This window comes from Anolis carolinensis, chromosome 5 (assembly GCF_035594765.1).
Source record: "Anolis carolinensis isolate JA03-04 chromosome 5, rAnoCar3.1.pri, whole genome shotgun sequence".
NCBI lineage: Eukaryota > Metazoa > Chordata > Lepidosauria > Squamata > Dactyloidae > Anolis > Anolis carolinensis.
The window spans coordinates 49,063,175-49,081,667 of record NC_085845.1 but is presented as its reverse complement, the minus strand read 5'-3'; the positions used below and the strand labels follow the sequence as shown (position 1 = coordinate 49,081,667).

At 40.3% G+C, this 18,493-nt stretch overlaps 1 protein-coding gene across 5 annotated transcripts in view; it reads left to right on the top strand.

Annotated features, from left to right (window-relative positions):
- The first annotated feature begins 2,327 nt into the window (after positions 1-2,327).
- The window catches only part of sh3d19 (SH3 domain containing 19), an 86,091-nt gene continuing 69,925 nt past the window's right edge, over positions 2,328-18,493 (top strand). For 2 of the 5 annotated variants that reach the window (XM_062981072.1, XM_062981071.1), the window contains exon 1: positions 2,333-2,842. In XM_062981072.1, the coding sequence (XP_062837142.1) occupies positions 2,749-2,842 (94 nt within the window). In that variant the 5' untranslated portion in view covers positions 2,333-2,748. Of the gene's footprint in view, positions 2,843-2,937; positions 2,961-18,493 lie in introns of those variants that run through there. The other 3 variants (XM_062981075.1, XM_062981074.1, XM_062981073.1) reach the window with 3 other exon arrangements.

The following is an 18,493-nucleotide window of genomic DNA, read 5'->3' as shown; positions in this document are numbered from 1 at the left end:
AATCAGAGTTTGAATTAGGGTTTGTTTGTTTTTTTACTGCAACTCCCTGAAACCAAACTGACCATAGAGAGGTATTCTAGAAACCATACTCCAAAAGGTACATTATTCTAAGTTGTGTTTGATGGAAATTAAAAAGATTACATTGTGTGTTCTTATGGAAAACTATAATGGACTGCATTTTTTGGCTGATTAAGAGCTCTTGCCTTGCACAGGGTGGAATTAAAATTCTATAATCTGGCCTTCATCAGATTTCACTACACATCCTTTCCAACCTCTTTCTACTGAAGAATTGCATTTTTATTCAGTTAGATTTTAAAAGCAGAATCATAGAATAATAGAGTTGGAAGAGACCACATGGGCCAGCTAGTCCAACCCCTTGCCATGCAGGAAAAGCACAAAACACCCCCAACAGATCGCCATCCAGTCTCTGTTTAAAATCCTCCAAAGGAGCTACAACCACACTCTGAGGCATGCTTTTAAAAACGAGCCATACTTGTTTAATGTGATTTTACTGACTTGTTTCAATAATTCTGTGTTTGATTCTGCTTAAATATTTGATTTTTGTGGATTTTAAATGGTATTGTTTTTAAGGTTGTTAGCTGCTTTGGGTCAAGAGAGAAAGGTGAGGTATAAATACTAGCAACAGTAGTAGTATTAGTAACATAATGTAGGTTTGACTTGGTTTAACATGTCCATGGGGTGAAACTACACTGTAGAATTAGTGCAACTTGACAACCACTTCAACTGCCATCGTTCAATGCTATGGAGCTGTGGGGATTGTAGTTTACAACGTTTTTGAGCTTTTTCTGCCCAAGAGTGCAGCTGTCGCAGCCTCACCAAACTACAGTTCCCATGATTCCTAACATTGAGCCATGGCAGTTAAAGCAGTGTCAAACTTCATGAATTCCTCAGTGTAGATCAGTGGTTCCCAACCTTTGGGCCTCCAGGTGTTTTGGACTTCAACTCCCAGAAATCCCAGCCAGCTTACCAGGTGTTAGGAACTGTGGGAGCTGAAGTCCAAAACACCTGGAGGCCCAAAGGTTGGGAACCACTGGTGTAGATGCACTCAAGCACTGGTGTAGCGGCAGCTCCAAAGCAGAGAAAATGGCAGCCACCAAACATATCTCCCAAAAGCCATTCAAAGTGTATCCTTTTAATTGATCCTTTCCTCCTGGAACCATACAGTTCCAGACATAATATAACAATGTTATTTGAAGTAATATAGCTCACAAATGGAGTTTTTAAATAAGTTACCTTTGAAAAATCATGCAGTTTGACAGTACCTTAATAAACATGGCCCAATGCTATGAAATCCTGAGAATTGTATTTTGATGATGTTCCAGCACACTTTGGCAGAGAAGGCTGAAGTTCTTGAAAAACTATAACCCCACACTTCTATAGAATTATGGTAGTTCTACTGTCTCATTACACTAGAGCAGGGGTCCCCAAACTAAGGCCCGGGGGCCGGATGCGGCCCTCCAAGGTCATTTACCTGGCCCCTGCCCTCAGTTTTATAATATAATATTTTTATATCATTTTAATAATATATTGTATTTACATATAATATTGATAATAATATTATAATGTTATACAATATAATACTCATACCAGATAATATCACCAGAGCCCCCGGTGGAGTAGTGGGTTAAAGCCTTGTGACTTGAAGGTTGGGCTGCTGATCTGCAAGCTGCCAGGTTCAAATCCCACCCGGGGAGAGCGCGGATGAGCTCCGTCTATAAGCTCCAGCTCCATGCGAGATGAGCACCAACTCCCAGAGTCGGTCAGGATGGACTTATTGTCAGGGGAAAGCCTTTACCTTTACCTTATTCTTCTGAAAGGGATTAATTTGTGGAGAGGAGGTTCTTCTGAAAGGGGTTATTCATGTGGAGAAGGGGTCTTTTTTCTGGAAGGGGGATTATTATGGAGAGAGAGTTCTCCTGAAAGGGGTTAATATATATTGTGGAGATTCTTGAGGGGAACATTGTGATGGAGAGGGGGTTCGTCTTCTAGAAGGGGCCATCATTGTGGAAAAGGGGGTCCTTCTTCTGAAAGGGGTTATTATTACCGTGAAGAAAGGGATTCTTCATTAATTTTGTGGATGGCAAGTTCTTTTGAGTGGGGTTAATATTATTGGGGGGGGGGGTCTTCCTTTGAAAAGGGTTGACATTATGAAGATAGGGTTTGAAAGAGGTTTGGATTGTGGGGCAGCAGGGCGCGTGGCTCTTCTCTTCCCGCTTCCCCAAGTCAAGGAGGTGGGCGGGAGTCCCTTCCCTCGTTTCCTGCGGCTCCAGGTACCTCCCCCTTTCCTCCTTTTGTTTGAAAGCCCCGCTTCCTGCGGAGGCCAGAATCCGGTGAATGGGCAGGGAAGCGCCACCTTGGCCGACTTGCTCCTTCTTTGCCTTCTCCCTTCCCTCCGGCTCTCTTTCCCTCTCGTTCCTTTCTTCTCCTGCAGCTGCCAGGAGGGAGGGAGGGCGGGCGGGCGGGAGGAGGAGGAAGGAGCCAGAAAGGCCTTTGTTTTCTCCCTCCTCCTCCTCCTCCTCCTCCTTCTTCTCTTCAGCAGGAGCAGCAGCAGAACCTTGAAAACTTTCGGCCAGAGCGAGAGGGAAGGCAAGGCAAGGCTGAAGGGAAGCCTCCTCCTCAGTCAGTCCAAGTCGAGGGCGGCGCAGGTGCGGCAGGAGGAGAAGGGAGAGGCGGGCAGGCGGGCGCATGGAGGGGGTGTGAGGAGCCGCCTTTGTCCCCCGGTGGCCCATGGCTGAAGCCCGGAGGCTCGAGGAAGACGAGGAGGAGCTGAAGGAGCTGGGCAGGAGGCACCACAGGAGAGGCAACCTCAACCCCGCCGCAGGTGAGCCCCAAAGGCCACGGGGAAGGGCACCCGGCCCAAGAGCGGCGAGAGGGTTTCCATGTTTGAAAGGATGCCACATGAAGTGAGGAGCCTGTTTCCTGCTGCCTTAGGGACTCAGGTATTGAGCAATGGATCCAACTCCTAGGGAAAGAGATTCCACTTCAACACTAGGAAGAACTTCCTCTTGGCAAGAGCTCTGGTTGACAGTGGAATATGCTGCTGCCTGGGAGGTCTCTTTCTCTGGAGGTTTTTAAACAGAGCTTGGATGGGCATTGTGTTTGGTATTTTCCTGCCTGGCAGAATGGGTTTTGGACTGCATCGCCCTTGGGGGTCGCTTCCTTTTGGAAAATGGCATTCATAACTGGGTTGTTAAGGAGCCTCCGATGGCCTAGGGCAGGGGTCCCCAAACTAAGGCCGGGGGCCGGATGCGGCCCATCGAAGCTATTTATCCGGCCCCCGTGGCACAAGGTCAGAAGCGCGGTGGGCTAAATGACCCAAGGGGTCTCTTCTTCTCTTCCAACCCTCATTATTATTATTATTATTATTATTATTATTATTATTATTATTATTATTATTATTATTAACATTGAGGCTGGGTGTCCATCTGTCAGGGATGCTTTGCTTGTGCTTTTGGTGCACAAAGGCAGAAGGGGGTTGGACTCGATGGCCCAAAGGGTCTCTTCCAACCCTCTTTGTTATTATTGTTGTTGTTGTTATTATTATTATTAATTATTAATTATTATTAATTATTATTGCTTGGTGAACAACTATAGTCCGGCCCTCCAACAGTCTGAAGGATCGTGAACTGTCCCCCTGTTTTAAAAGTTTGGGGACCCCTGGCCTAGGGGATAAAAGCCTTGTGACTTGAAGGTTGGGTTGCTGACCTGAAGGCTGCCAGGTTCGAATCCCACCCGGGGAGAGCGCAGATGAGCTCCCTCTATCAGCTCCAGCTCCATGCGGGGACATGAGAGAAGCCTCCCACAAGGATGGTAAAACATCAAAACATCCAGGCGTCCCCTGGGCAACGTCCTTGCAGACGGCCAATTCTCTCACTCCAGAAGCAACTCCAATTGCTCCTGACACGAAAAAAAAAACTGGGTTGCTGGGAGTTTTCCAGGCTGCATGGCCATATTCCAGAAGCATTCTCGCCTGACGTTTCGCCCACATCTATGACAGGCACCCTCAGAAATTGCGAGGTGTTGGAAACCAGACAACTGTATATAATGTTCAGGGTAGGAGAAAGAACTCTTGTCTGTCTAAGGCAAGTGTGACCATTTCAGTTGGCCAGCTTGATTAGCATTGAATAAGTGACCAGGCAGCTTCAAAGCCTGGCTGTTTCCTTCCTGGGCTAGGGGAATCCTTTGTTGAAAGGTGTTAACAGGCTCTGATTGTTTCTTGTCTGGAATTTCCCTGTCTTCTGAATGCTGTTCTTTATTTACTGTCCTGATTTTAATTTTTTTAGTACTGGTAGCCATATTTTGTTCATTTTCATGGTTTTCTCTCTTCTCTGTTGAAATTCTGGGCACAGCATATTATTTGAGAACATAGGAATGCTCGACCACTCTAACAACTACCATGCCAGACTACACAGGGAAGCCATTGAAATCCACAAGCACATGGACAATTTCAACAGAAAGGAGGAAACCATGAAAATGAACAATATCTGGCTACCAGTAAACCCTAAAATGAGGACAGTACATAATTCCAGACAAGAAACAATCAGGGCCAGTTAATGCCTCCAAACAAAGGATTCCCCCAGGCAGGAAACAGCAAGGCTTTGAAGCTGCCAGGCTATTCAGTGCTAATCAAGGTGGCCAATTGAAACATTCACACCTGTCTCAAACAGACAAGAGTTCTTTTTCCCCACCCTGGACTTTCCACAGAAATATAAACCCCACTTGCCTAGTTTCCAACACAACCTCTGAGGATGCCTGTCAGGAGAGAATGCTTCTGGAACATGGCCATACAGAAATCCAATGATTCCGGCCATGAAAGCCTTTGATAAGACATTCATAACATTTTGGAAAAACACAATTTGGAGGTCATAACTTTTTTAGAAAAACATGACCTTTCAGAGAAAAACCAAAAACCCTTCATTGTAGAATGTTCTCTTGTGGTATACAACCAGATATAATTATTCAAGGCAATGGTTTCAGTTGTTAGACGGAATAACCTGTTATTTCTGATCTGTTAGGAAAAAATCTTGGATTCCTCTTGTACAACAAGTTGAACATGAAGCAATAATGTGATGCGGCAGCTTAAAAAGCCAATGAGATTTTGACCTGCATAAATAGGAGTTTAGTGTCCAGATCCAGGAAAGTCATGCTATCCCTCCATTCTGCCTTGGTCAGACCACACCTGGAATACTGTGTCCAATTCTGGGCACTACAATTTTAGGGAGATGTTGACAAGCTGGACTGTGTCCTGAGGAGGACGACTAAAATGATAAAGGGTCTGGAGAACAAGCCCTATGAGAAGCAGCTTGAGTTGGACATGTTTAGCCTGCAGAAGAGAAGGCTGAGAGGAGACATGATGAGGGTCACGTATAAAGATATGAGGGGAAGTCTTCCTAATTGGGTGAGTTGTTCAGCGGTGGAACTCTCTGCCCTGGAATGTGTTGGAGGATCCTTCTTTGGAGGCTTTTAAACAGAAGCTGGATGGCCATCTGTCAGGGGTGCTTTGAATGCAATTTTCCTGTTTCATGGCAGGGGGTTGGACTGGATGGCCACAAGGTCTATTCCAATTCTATGAAAACAGAGATTTGCCAGTGCGTAAAACAGCAGAGCTTTAGAAGTGTTTTTCAGTGCCCAATATATATATGTGTGTGTTTTCAATATTAGCCACCTCTGAAGGCATATTCTACATTGAGGATGCCATCCTGAGAACTGTGATAGGGGGAGAGTTCTGTATCAGAGTCCATCGACAGCAGGCATGGGCAAACTTGAGCCCTCCAGGTGTTTGGACTTCAACTCCCACCATTTCGGCTGTTAGGAATTGAAGTCCAAAAAACCTGGAGGGCTCAAGTTTGCCCATGCCTGATCTACATTGTAAAAATAATTCACTTCAATACCACTTGAACTGCCACAACCCAATAGGAGTTGGCATTTCACAATGCCTTTCACCTTCCCTGCCAAAGAATGTAATACGTTTTATTGATTAGCCCATTGGCCATATCAAAACACTTGACAAACACATTTAACATATACACATACAGCATACAACCCACAGTACAACAAAAGTTAAAATAAATGAGCTGTTAACAAGGGATCAAGATCCCGATCAAATATCTGCATCACCCCTACAGGTTACCCCAATTGACTCCAAATATGCACTTCTCAACTGAGGTGCTTTATATAGAAAAAGGGCCGTTTTGTATGTTACTTTTGCCTTCTGGCCACCCAGTAAAAATGCAGTTTTAACATAAGGACCCCAGGGTGTCTTTTGTGTAATGTATGGTCCAAGGTACTGGTTTCTCTCTTTCTTATACAAGTTACAACTAAACAGTACATGTGTGATATCTTCTATTTCTGACGTTCCACAGATACAAAATCATTCATTATATGGAACTTGGTTAAACTTTCCATGTTTGTAAACTGTTCAAATCTAGTTCTGATAAATACCTTCCTGAGGTGTTTAGACATTTCTCTCTTTACCCTGCCAGAGAGTGCTTCTGCCTCAGTAAACTATAAATCATACAATTCCTTAACTTTGAGTCATGGTGATTCAAGTGCTGTAAAATTGAATTCATTCTACAGTGTACCCTATGCTGCACAAGTCTTTTGATTTGTCTCTCTGTGGGTGCATTTTCGCTGTCGAATCAATGCAGTTTGTCTGCTATAGCTCATTGCTATGGGATCCTGTGAGCTATAAAGTCACAAGGTCTTTAGCCATCTTTGCCCAAGAGTACTAGCACCTCACCAACCTACAACTCTCATGATTCCATAGTATATGGCCATGCCAGTTCAGGTGGTGCCAGACTGTATTCATTCTATAGTGTAGGTCAGTGGGGACCTTTGGGTCCCCAGTTGTTTTGGCCTACAAGTCCCAGAAATACCAGCCAGTTTACCATCTGTTAGGATTTCTGAGAGTTGAAGGCCCAAACATCTGGGGATCCACAGGGTGAGAACTACTGGTGTAGGTGGACTCCAAATGTCTTTTCTTTCCAGAAATTAGTTTCTTTGGGTTAAATCAATTTGAAAATTGAGAAAATTGTGTTATTTCTTTGGGGACAGATGTTTTTTGGGGCATATGGGCATAGGACAAGATATGATCAATGGCAGCCCTTTCTGGTGATCAGACACATCACATAAGTGATGTGTCACATATGCAACATTTTTCCCTTAAAGATAGCATCCCAGTGTCTGATAGCAGTCAAACAGGCATGCTTTATTACGTTACTTTATAGACTGCTTTCTTACCTATCCATTTATTTATTCCACACCCATAAAAATACAGAACAATTAAAAAAATTAAAATCTGAAGAAATCTGATTGTGTGTGTGTTGCAATGGTTTCATTTTAAAACGCAAGAGGCAAAATAGTTTAGATGTTGGACTAAGACTCTGGAGGCCAAGGTTTGAATGCCCGCTCTGCCATGGAAATCCAGTGGGTGACTTTGGGCAAGTCCCATTAACTCAGCCTCAGAGGAAGGCAAACTTAATCATCTGAACAAATGGGCCAAGATAACCCTGTGACAGGTTTGCCTTTGGGTAACCATAAATCAGCAATGACTTTGAAGACACTTGGTATTGATTTTACCAGGTGTCTCAAGGCCAGTAATGTGAACTCAGTTTAACCACTTTAGGAAGTGAATTTCACAACTGCACTGCTTTGGGGCAAAAGAGTTTACTAAGATAGCTACCTTACAAAAGTTAAACCATCATGTTTAGTACTATCTAAACTTGTACGGTTAAGAGAATTTGGGAATGGGATCACATTTTTTTGGTGAGGTTATCCCTGTGAATCAGGGAGCATTCTGTCTTGCTGGCCACCAAGGAAATGAAAAATGCCTTCCTAGATTTCTGAGGTAGAATGATCAGGAACTACACTTTGCATTGTTTCATGGTGAGTCAGAATATTTAGTCATCTCGCACCTTTCAGTGAAACGGTGCAAAGATCAAATTCCAACACACTTTGTTTCCCTATTTGAGATTAATGTTTCACTTGAACATAAGTTTTATCAAGCATCATGCAAACATATTTTGTTATTAAAATTATTTAATGCATAAAATATTTATTTTTCTTATTTGTGCAATTCAGATCTGCAGCACGCTGTTCTGTGAATTTGATTTCAATGCAAGGACAGTTATGTTGACCATTAGTCAAACTCCAAAGTACATACTACATTTATTAAGATAAACACAAACTGCAAAATTCTTCAAGTTCACTTTTGAAGCTTCCTGAGGACTCTTCCTGAGCTAGCATGATGAGTAGGTATTACCATAATGTGCTCTTTGAATTAAAATCAGCAGAGCTCATGGTTTGTAATGTAAAAGCTACTAGTTTCAGTCCCTGACCTCTCTTGGTTGGGCTGAAACTGGCTTCTCTGAAAACCTGAACAAATGTTGGCAGTCAGTTAAAATAGTACTAAACTTTGTGAAGATCGTTTTCTTAGTAAAGGGAATTAGTCTTATCAAGACATTAGTTTTTTAATAAGAGAGAACATTGGGTGTCCATCTAGTTTGCAGCTAGCAGTATTTCAGGCTTTGTGCAGTGTTGACTTTGGACTGCCAACTTTGCAAACTATCGTGAATTGTCAATAGTTTCTGTGTTTACACAACAGGAAGCTATCTAGTGCCCTCCAAGTGTTGTTTTCATTCCTTATCCCTTTGGCTGGGATGTTGCTTCTTAAAAATCTGACTAAAAGATACACAGTTCAGCATTCCCATCATTCTAAAGCAAAGTAATTGTACACACTCCCCCTCCTGATTTGCAGAATTGTGGCAGGCAGATTTCCCAGGGACTGACAATGATATGAATTCTCCCAACTGGATGTTTGGCAAAAACTATTTGGCATGTTAGGAGGAATATAGACAGAATTTCCCTTATGTTTCCCTCCCCCCCCCCCAAGTCTAGTGCAGCAGCTGGGAAGAAAATCAGGCTTTGCAGAAACAGGCTAGAGGAGGTAGCAGATTTTATCTGCCTTCATCCTCCAGTATTGCCACCCTTAGAAAAAGTGGAAGTATTTGTGTAGCACACCAACATGGCTCCAGCTTGTATTGAGGCAAAGTGCAAGAATATTCTCTTTCCATTCAGCTTATAGGACTGATTTGACTGGCAATTAAATAGACAAATTTCAATATTAATGATGGGGCAGCATGATCATTTGAGGGATCTAGCACTTACAATGATATTTCCCATGCCAGCTCAATCAGACTAAAATACAGTTGAATTGCTTATTGTTGCTTAATTACACATATACATTTGCATTTTCTAGTGAAAAAATCATCTTCTTTATAAGCAGTCAGTTGTCAAAGACATTCCTGAACAGAAACGTCTTTGCCTGCTGCCGTAAGTGTACTAGGTAAAGAGCCAGCCAAATCTCCCTTGGAAGGGAGTTCCACAGTTTAGGAGCAGCCACCGAGCTCCTCTTGCATCCTCACTAAATATCAGACAAATCATATACTCCTGCAGGTCTGAAAGCTTGGTAGGGTTTCCACAGAGACCTGGTTTGCTGTGGAGCATTATTGCATCCACTGTAATATATACCAGAGGGTTAGCAACAGGCTACTGCTAGTAGTAAATAAAGGGTCAACATTTAAAGCCAGGGTAGACATTTTATGGTCAACAGACTGCATGTGAAGTTTGAGAGCCCCATGGATTTCTCGTCCCTGCAACTATTTTCATTTGAAACCTCCAATTTTTCAGCCCCAAATCCATTAATAACAATTTTAAAATACTTTCGCATACTTTTCAGGGGATCCCCTATCACAATCGAGCAAGAGCCTCCTCACAAACAACCTCAAAGGTAACAGTGAGTGATGCAATATCACTTCTGGTTGCCCAGTATACCTGCTACATCCCTTTGGAGATCCTGAGATCAATTGTTGTGGCTCTGGAGTATACCCTGAGGCACTATTCATTGTGTTGTGCAGATGTATCAGAAGGGCTTTCCTCCAGACTCCATTGCCATAGAATTATTTTTCACCTATATACTACCTAGTTGTCTCATTAATTGTGTTCTAAAAAGCTGAAGTCTTAATTATACTTATGATAGTAAGGATTGTTCCCCATTGAACTTAGGGAGATTTACTTCTGAGTAATGACTCTTGGGCTTGTACTGTGAATAAGTGGTTGTATCTGTTTGTTTAAAATACAAGATGTTGTTCTAACATTGTGACCATGAATGTTGCAAATCTGTTACATGCTGAATTGATGTCTTCTCTGATATATTGTTATTCTGATGCTGTTTTTGTCACATTGCTTGTTTTTCAGATGTATCAGTCACCCTGCTGTATTTAAGTTTTGCAAAAGTTAGAGAACTGGCAAACTGTGTGTGCTTCCCACATTGAGTATAATGTTCCTTTAAAGCAACATCTAGTTCACAGCAACTTTATTCCTTCTGTCCTCCCACACTGAACTTGTGCTGACTTGTTCTTCATATTTAAATTGCTAGTAGTGTTTATAACAACAGACGTACCAGAAGTATTAACTCACCAAACAAAATATTGTCAGGATAAGTTGCAGAAATAGAAATGGACTAGCTGAAATTAATTCTGGTTCAACTTTTTTATTTTTTCTTATGCCAAATTTCATTCTTCTAAGCTGTTTCTTGATATAACCTGGGAACATTTGAGACATCACATCTTCTGGATAAATGCTTGTTCAGATATTATTCTGTTTCTTTAATGTACACTGAAGGTGTGCATGCAGATTTACTGAACTCAAAGCAACTTTTAGCAAAGTGTTTAGAACTACAGTCTGTTAATACTTGTTTTTGGTTCAATAATAATATACCCAGAGTTTATTGCATATACTGAAATGTATTCAAGGTTCCATTTTATGTGATTCCTTGCGATACTGTACTCACACTTTTGAGGTCAAGCTCCATAGAAATTATTTGGATATATTTTACAGTAGACATTATATACTGGTCATAACTTGTCTTTTTTGTAATACTATAGTCCATCTTATGGGCCCCAGTTGATAGTTCTGTACGTATCATATGAAAAGCTGTTTTAGACTCAAGAGGAAGAAGATATGAACATTTGTGGCGGGAACATCAACAATGTAAGGTATGCAGATGACACTACAGCAGTGGTTCTCAACCTGTGTGTCCCCACGTGTTTTGGCCTACAACTCCCAGAAATCCCAGCCAGTTTACCAGCTGTTAGGATTTCTGGAAGTTGAAGGCCAAAACATCTGGGGACCCACAGGTTGAGAACCACTGAACTACAGTATAGTATTAGCAGCAAATAATAAAGACTTGGAAGACATATTGAGGAAAGTTAAGGAAGCACAGCACAGTCTTACACTTAAACATAAAGAAAACAAAAAAAACCACAAATAACTTACATAACTTCAAAGTAGACAATGAAGACATTGAAGATTATCTGTATTTTGCGTCTGTCATAAATCAAAATGGAGACTATAGTCAAGAAATCAGAAGAAGAAGACTAGGACTTGGAAAGGTAGATATGAAGAAATAGACTAGATCACATGTCAAAATAAATAATTGAATACCAAAGTCAGAATTATCCATGACATATTTCCAGTTTCTATGTATGGCTATGAAGGCTAGACACTAAAGAAAACAGCCAGGAAGAAAACTCATTTGAATTATAGTGTTTGAAGATTCTGCTGATACAACTACTGAAAGATAAATGAACAAATGCATTAGGGCTCTTCCAAACAGCTTAATAAAATCCCACATTTTTTCTTTGAACTGGAATATATGGCAATGTGGACTCAGATACCCCTGAGCAGATATTGTGGGATTTTCTGCCTTGATATTCTGCATTATATGGCTATGTGAAAGAGGCCTTAGAGCAAATAAAGCCCTTTGTTTTCTTGCATAGAAGCTAGGATGGCTAAACAGAGGCTATCATACTTTGGACACAGCATGAAAACACATGACCTTTTAAAAGAAGACAACAGTGCTTGGTAATCTAGAAGGCAGTATAAAAAGAGTTGGATTTAAAGAAGACACAGGCATGATCAAGTCTTGCATATACAAGAGCCAAGCAATGCTGTGACACTTGTAGGCCTCTCATACATCAGGTCATCATAAATAGAAGTTGACTTGACAGCAGCTAACCAGAAAACCAAGGTTGATATTGTTAGTGCTTCTTTTTACCTTTGCAGTGCTGTTTAGCAGTTGTACTTTTCTACTTTTTCATACTACTATGTCAACTATATTTTATCAGGAATGTAAACTTCCTCAGGGACTACAGGCAAAAAGGTCAGGTAGAAAGTGTGTGTGTAAAGTATTGTCTGGCCACTGAATATTGGACAGTGCATCTGTATGCATGTGTGCTCAGAAGTAAGCACAAATTTAATAATACTCAGTGGGATTTAAGTATTAATAGTTGTATTTTGAACTGCAGCATTAGTGCCCAACTGATATTCAATAAGGAAAGGGGAAAATTCTTTAGCATTTTGATTATTCTTATATTTAGGGCCTCATTGATACACAACTTTTTGCATGTCTGATTTAGTCTTTTGAAAGCCAGCATGATATAAGTGATTGGCATGTTTGACTAGAACTCTGGGAGACAAGGTTTAAAATTCTTGCTGATTGGGTGACCTTGGGCAAATCCCACTCCCTCAGCATTAGAAGTCAATAACATGTCTTCTCACAATTAATTTTTCCAAGAAAATTCTATGAGAGGATTGCAACACTTTGGGAGAGTTAGTTTGGTAACATGTATGAAGAACTTGTTTATTTGACATATTTTTATTCTGAGGAGTACTCATTCCTCCCTAAGCACAAGAAAAGACGAAAAGCAAAATATTATTACACAGATTTTTAAGTCTAATGTAGTGAGGACAGTAGTAGTGCAAAAAAAAAAAGCACACACTTGTTTAGAAATGGACAAAATAAAAAAAAAGTCAGGGAGGGGTTGAACCTGTGTAGTGGGGCTTCTAACTCTCTTACTTTGAGCTTCAAACTGCTCTGTTATACCTCAAGCATGTTTACAAAGAACAAAAGCCTTGTTAGTTTATATCTCTTGGAAACATTTGGGAATGTGCTGAACTTCAAAAGTGAGAGCTTATCCAGATGACCAAATGATTGACGTTGAATTCTCATCCCAGGCTTATTTAGTAATGACAGTAATTGTGGAATAGATCTATAATAAAATATTCAGTAGAATGGGCATAGGTAATCTATAAGTATAGCACAGAAACAGGATGGGAATGGTGAAGCACTCCAGATGTTGAATTGACACTCCCATAAGCCCTAGCAAGCACTATCCATGGTGAGGAATTCTGAAAGTTGCAGTCTAACAACATTCAGATATCAACATAACTTTCACCCTTTGGATAGGGTGTGTTTTTCTAATGGTAACTAGTTTCCCTGAGGTTGTTCACAATAATTGTTTTGTGGTAAATTTTACCTGCAATTGTGATCTAGCTGACTTTTTAAGTCACTGGTCTATTAGTCCCAACTAGGGGAGACCATGACATTAGCTAGAGTCTCAGCTGGATTTGATGCTTGTTGCTGCTGCTGCTGTTATTATTAGGGCTTCAGTAAGATCATGTGGATTAACTGTCTAGACTGATTCATCTGTACTAATTTTGTAGCAGGAGTAAAAATGAATAGGCTGAAACAGTTGTAAAATACATGCTAATTATTATATGAACTTGGCAAAACATAAAACTGTCTTCATAGATCCCTACTTCTAGCCTTCCTACAATTCATGTGTTTGTGTCCCATGACAAGCTGTGATCAGATTCTGCTTTGTGAGAAACTACTTTATACTTGCACCTTTTAGAACTTGAGTTAGATTAATTGTGCCTTTGATTACTCGCAGTTCTTTGATTTTATGATTCACAACTCTCTTTGCAACCAGTAATTATGCATACAGCGAATACTTGATTGCCTCTAAACTGAAAGGTTGTCACTTATGAGATTAGTCTAAAGTCCAAGGAAGTCTGTAGGAAGAATTCATTGAAGTCATCTGGCACTGGATCAAGTACTGCTAGAATAAATTAGAGATGGTAACAGAGGCTCTTTTGCTGTTATCTATTGCAGCTTGTCCTTGGAAATGAACCAGCCACCACAAAGTATAAAGTCTGTTTTTATTTTACAGAAAAGTACTTGTCTTCTGACATTTGTACCAGGCAACAATTGGAACCATTAAAAAGTTGCATTTTTGGAATAACTGTAAAACATAAAAATGAGGGATAATGTTAAGAAAATGTATTTAATTGTTATAAACATAGATAGAACTGTCTTTAATAACAACAACAACAACAATAAAATATAAGATCACCACTCTTATTTATTATGAAAAGCTCATTATTTATCTTGGAAGAGTCAAATGAGTTCAACTGGAAAAGACATGTTTAAATGTTATCTCTTTCCAGAGTATTGAAATATGAAAACGGTGATGCTGTTTTATTATGAAATGGTCATCTTGATCACATCCATTTGCTCATTCAAAGTATATATTGGCAGAAAGCCATTCCACCCAATGAGAAGTTATTCAATCCTGAAAGTGTTAGGAATATCAATCTGTAGTTTTTATATTCATAGAAGCTATTAAGTAAAAAAAGAATGTAAGCCATTAGTAGCTGGTGCATGTGATATATAGTATTTGTGTGTATGTGCTGTCAAGTCACCTGTCAACTTGGGGTGATCCCATAAATTTCACAGGGTTTTCTTAGGTAAGGAGTGATCAGAAGTGGTTTTGCCAGTTCCTTCCTCTGAAATGTAGCCTACAGCACCTTTCATTCGTTCGCAATCTTCTATCCAAGTATTGATCATATTCCAATACTAGGTACTAATATTAATGGAGAACCTGTTTAACATCAAACCCTGGTTAACAGTAAAATGTGGCTAATAAGTGTTCTAGTAACTCAGTATTTCCTTTTAATACTGACTTTAAGTCTGACTTGGCCATGGTGGTCCATGCCTTAGTTACCTCCAGAATGGATTATTGCAATGCACTCTACTTGGGGCTGCCCTTGAAGACGGCCCGGAAACTACAACTAGTCCAACTATCGGCAGCCAGACTGCTAACCAGAGCAACTTACAGGGAGCAATCAACTCTCCTGTTTAAGGAGCTGGTCACTTTCCGGTCCCAATTCAAGGTGCAGGTAATAACCTACAAAGCACTGCACGGTTCGGGACCCGTCTACCTTCGCGACTGCCTTTCCCCATATGAGCCTGTATCATCTCTTAGATCTTCAGTGGAGGCCCTTCTCTCATTCCCATCACTATCGCAGGCTCGGCTTGCTGGAACGAGGAAGAGGGCCTTCTCTGGAGTGGCCCCTCGGCTCTGGAACTCCCTCCCTAGGGAAATTAGACTGGCCCCAACCCTGTCTGCCTTTATCAAACAGCTGAAGACATGGCTCTGCCAATGTGTGTTTGAATAACCACCAATCTGATAGAACCCTATCACTGATGTATACTTTCCAGCATTTTATTTCCTTCCTATTATACTACCCTGCATTATCCCAGCCGTCTCTCTGACACTTGTCTATGCACTTTATCAAAAGCCCTTGAAATTGTGTATTTTTTTTATGCTGGACCCTTTTTATCCATAGTGGTGATGTTTATATTATTGCCTCAACTTGCTTGGTCACTCTATGTTTTATTGTATGCTGTTTTAACTGATTATTTTACTTGATTGTTGTACTATTGTTTTTAGTCATTGATAGGTGTTTTAAATGGTTATATTCTGTTTCTGTGTTGGGCTCAGCCCCATGTTAGGCGCCCCGAGTCCCTCTGGGGAGATGGTGGCGGGATAGAAAAATAAAGTATTATTATTTATTACTGACCTGCTTTCTACTTTTCACAGGCTCTTGTCTAGCAAGTTTGAGAGAATCAAGTATGGGTCTTACAAAGTAGATACCCTCCCAACATTTTTTGCATGTTCCACATGATGTCATGTTGACTACTCAGTATATTGGTTTCATGTTGCCTTTACAGTCATAGGAACTTCATTCTGAGAGAGACAGAGTAATGATAGTAGTATTCAAATACCTGAAGGACTTTCATGAAGTTGCTCCAAGGTGGCACTAGAACTTTACTGTTTTTATGTGACTTAAAATCAATTTTAACTTAGGCAACCCTGTTACAAGATGTTTCTGTCAAAATGTATTATGAAGACGTTTGCTATTGCCTTCTTATAAGGCTGACAGAATGTAACATTCCCAAGGTCACTCAATGGTTTCTAAGTCAGATCACGGATTTTAACACTGCTAGTTCAATCCAGCATTCAACCACCACACAAGACTGATGCAGAACTAGAACTATGAGTAGAAATTGAAGGGAGGTGGGTTTTGGCTAGATATGAGGAGAAACTTCCTAGTGGTAATTGCTGAAAAGTCACCTGCTGGGGAAGCTGTTGTCTCAGGTTGCCCTACAGATCCCATGGAGATTGGACCTGGTGACATCTGGAGTCCCAGCTCAGTGGTCCCATGATTTTCCTAGCTTTTGTCACACACTTAGCACACATTGCTGATGCAAGCTTCCATTGCTGGTACTGTATATCAAAAAGCCTTGCCAGCATAGTAATGAAATCCCTGTTTGGGATGCCTAAATTTGCATGTGTAATGAGGTCCCTGTTTTAAAAGCAGAGAAACTGACTGCTAATATAACTTTTATTATTTGAGCAATTTAACACAACAGAATCCTGGCCTATTCATGTAATACTTCAATGTCATGGGCTTTACCTTGGCAATGTGTTTGCTTACCAATGTTGGTGACTTATAGGAAATAACCATAATAAATGTAAATAACAAAATTGTATGATAACTTGCCACACACCAAAGCTATCTGGCGAACAAACCTTCAACAGTTTTCAGACTATGGGCAGTCCCAAAGTTATGAACAAGACAGATTCTGTAGGTTTGTTTACAAGTTGAATTTCTTTGTAAATCAGAATAGGTACATTTTTAAGTGTAACTCCAGCCAGGCTTTGGATAGCATAGGGAAGGATTAACATCCCTGTGGTGTTTGTTTAGTTGTTTGTGCTCCTGTTCTGAAGATTTCAGCTCACTTTCTGTGCCTGTGATAATTGGATTTTGAAAAAATTGGCTTGTTTTGGAAACAAGTATTGATGAGAAAGCTTCAGTTGAGACATCTTTTCCCTATGATAACCCTTTCATAAGTGAATTTCCCCTCCTAGGGGTAGATTTCTCTTAGTTCCTGCCTGGTGTCTCACCCCCATTCTTAACTATGAGTTGTTGGTAAGTCAGATATTTGTAACTGGAGAACTTCATATACGCAGTTTTTCTGTGGTGTAGGCCTATGGAATAGAATGTCTGTCTGGCATTCACTGGATTCTTGTTGGGGGTAGGTTCCTAACATTTTCTTGTAGATGAAAGAAACAGTAGTCAGATCTATTGGAGCAAACTGTCTTAATTCATTCAATTAATGGGTCAAATCCAAAAACTAATAAGCTATGTTTTAAAGGTCGGCATTGGATGGTATTTTGTTTTTGACTTACTTGGTAAAATGTTAATAAACAGTGTGTGGGATGAGGCTGAAGGGCTCAATTCACAATGTATGAAATGTTTGGTGCCTATTAGTTTCTGTTTGAGCAGCATTTGGTAAAATATGTTAATTTTTTTGTCTATGTCTATACTTTTTAGCTTGTTCATTGGATTAAAGAATCTATTACAGCAAATGAATTGCACCATGGCAATTTAAAATTTCAGAATTATTTGAAAGTATTATTTGGATTCCATGATTGTGTGTTTTTTTGGTAGTAAACTTCTTTGTAGACGTTTGCTAGTTGAAAGGTATATAAATTTAATGCGTAAATGAAACTTCACATTAAACCTGACTTATGGCAAGCAGGAATATTTGATCCTTGAATACATTCTCATCTTCATAAAGAGTGTCCGACTCACATTTTCAGAACACTCAGTATGCTGATGAAGCACAGAGATTTTCTAACACCTCATAATTCACCTGTAGTCTGTCTGTTGCTCCAGTCTGTTCAAAATTATTTCCTGACACAGACAAAAAAGGAATAAAGTAATATGTTGGAGATTCAAGTCACTGGTACCATCTGCAAGTATAAAGGGAAATGATTACATTTCTTGTTGAATAAGCAGACATGCTTAACTCAAGATCATATAACAGTATCTGAAACCAAAGAAGGGCCACCCTCAGTGACCATTTATATTTCATGGAGGTTTTTTCATGTTGCTTATGGCTCATTTACCCTTTGTTGCCTCTTGTTATCTGTGCTCTTGCAGGTAATGAATGTTTTCCTTTTGTTTGTTTGTTTATTGAGTAGTGGATGGATTTATTGATAGATAGCTTTGTGTATATATACGCCTTAGTTACATCTTGTTTGGATTGTTATAATGTTCTGTAGGTGGGGCTTAGTTTGAAAAATGCTAAAATACTTCAATTGGTCCAACGAGCTACAGCCAAGTTGTTAACTGGGACTGGCTGCAGGGAAAAGACTTCATTGTTGCAACAACTCCATTGGGTGTTGATCTGTTTCCGAGCACAGGTCAAAGTTCTGGT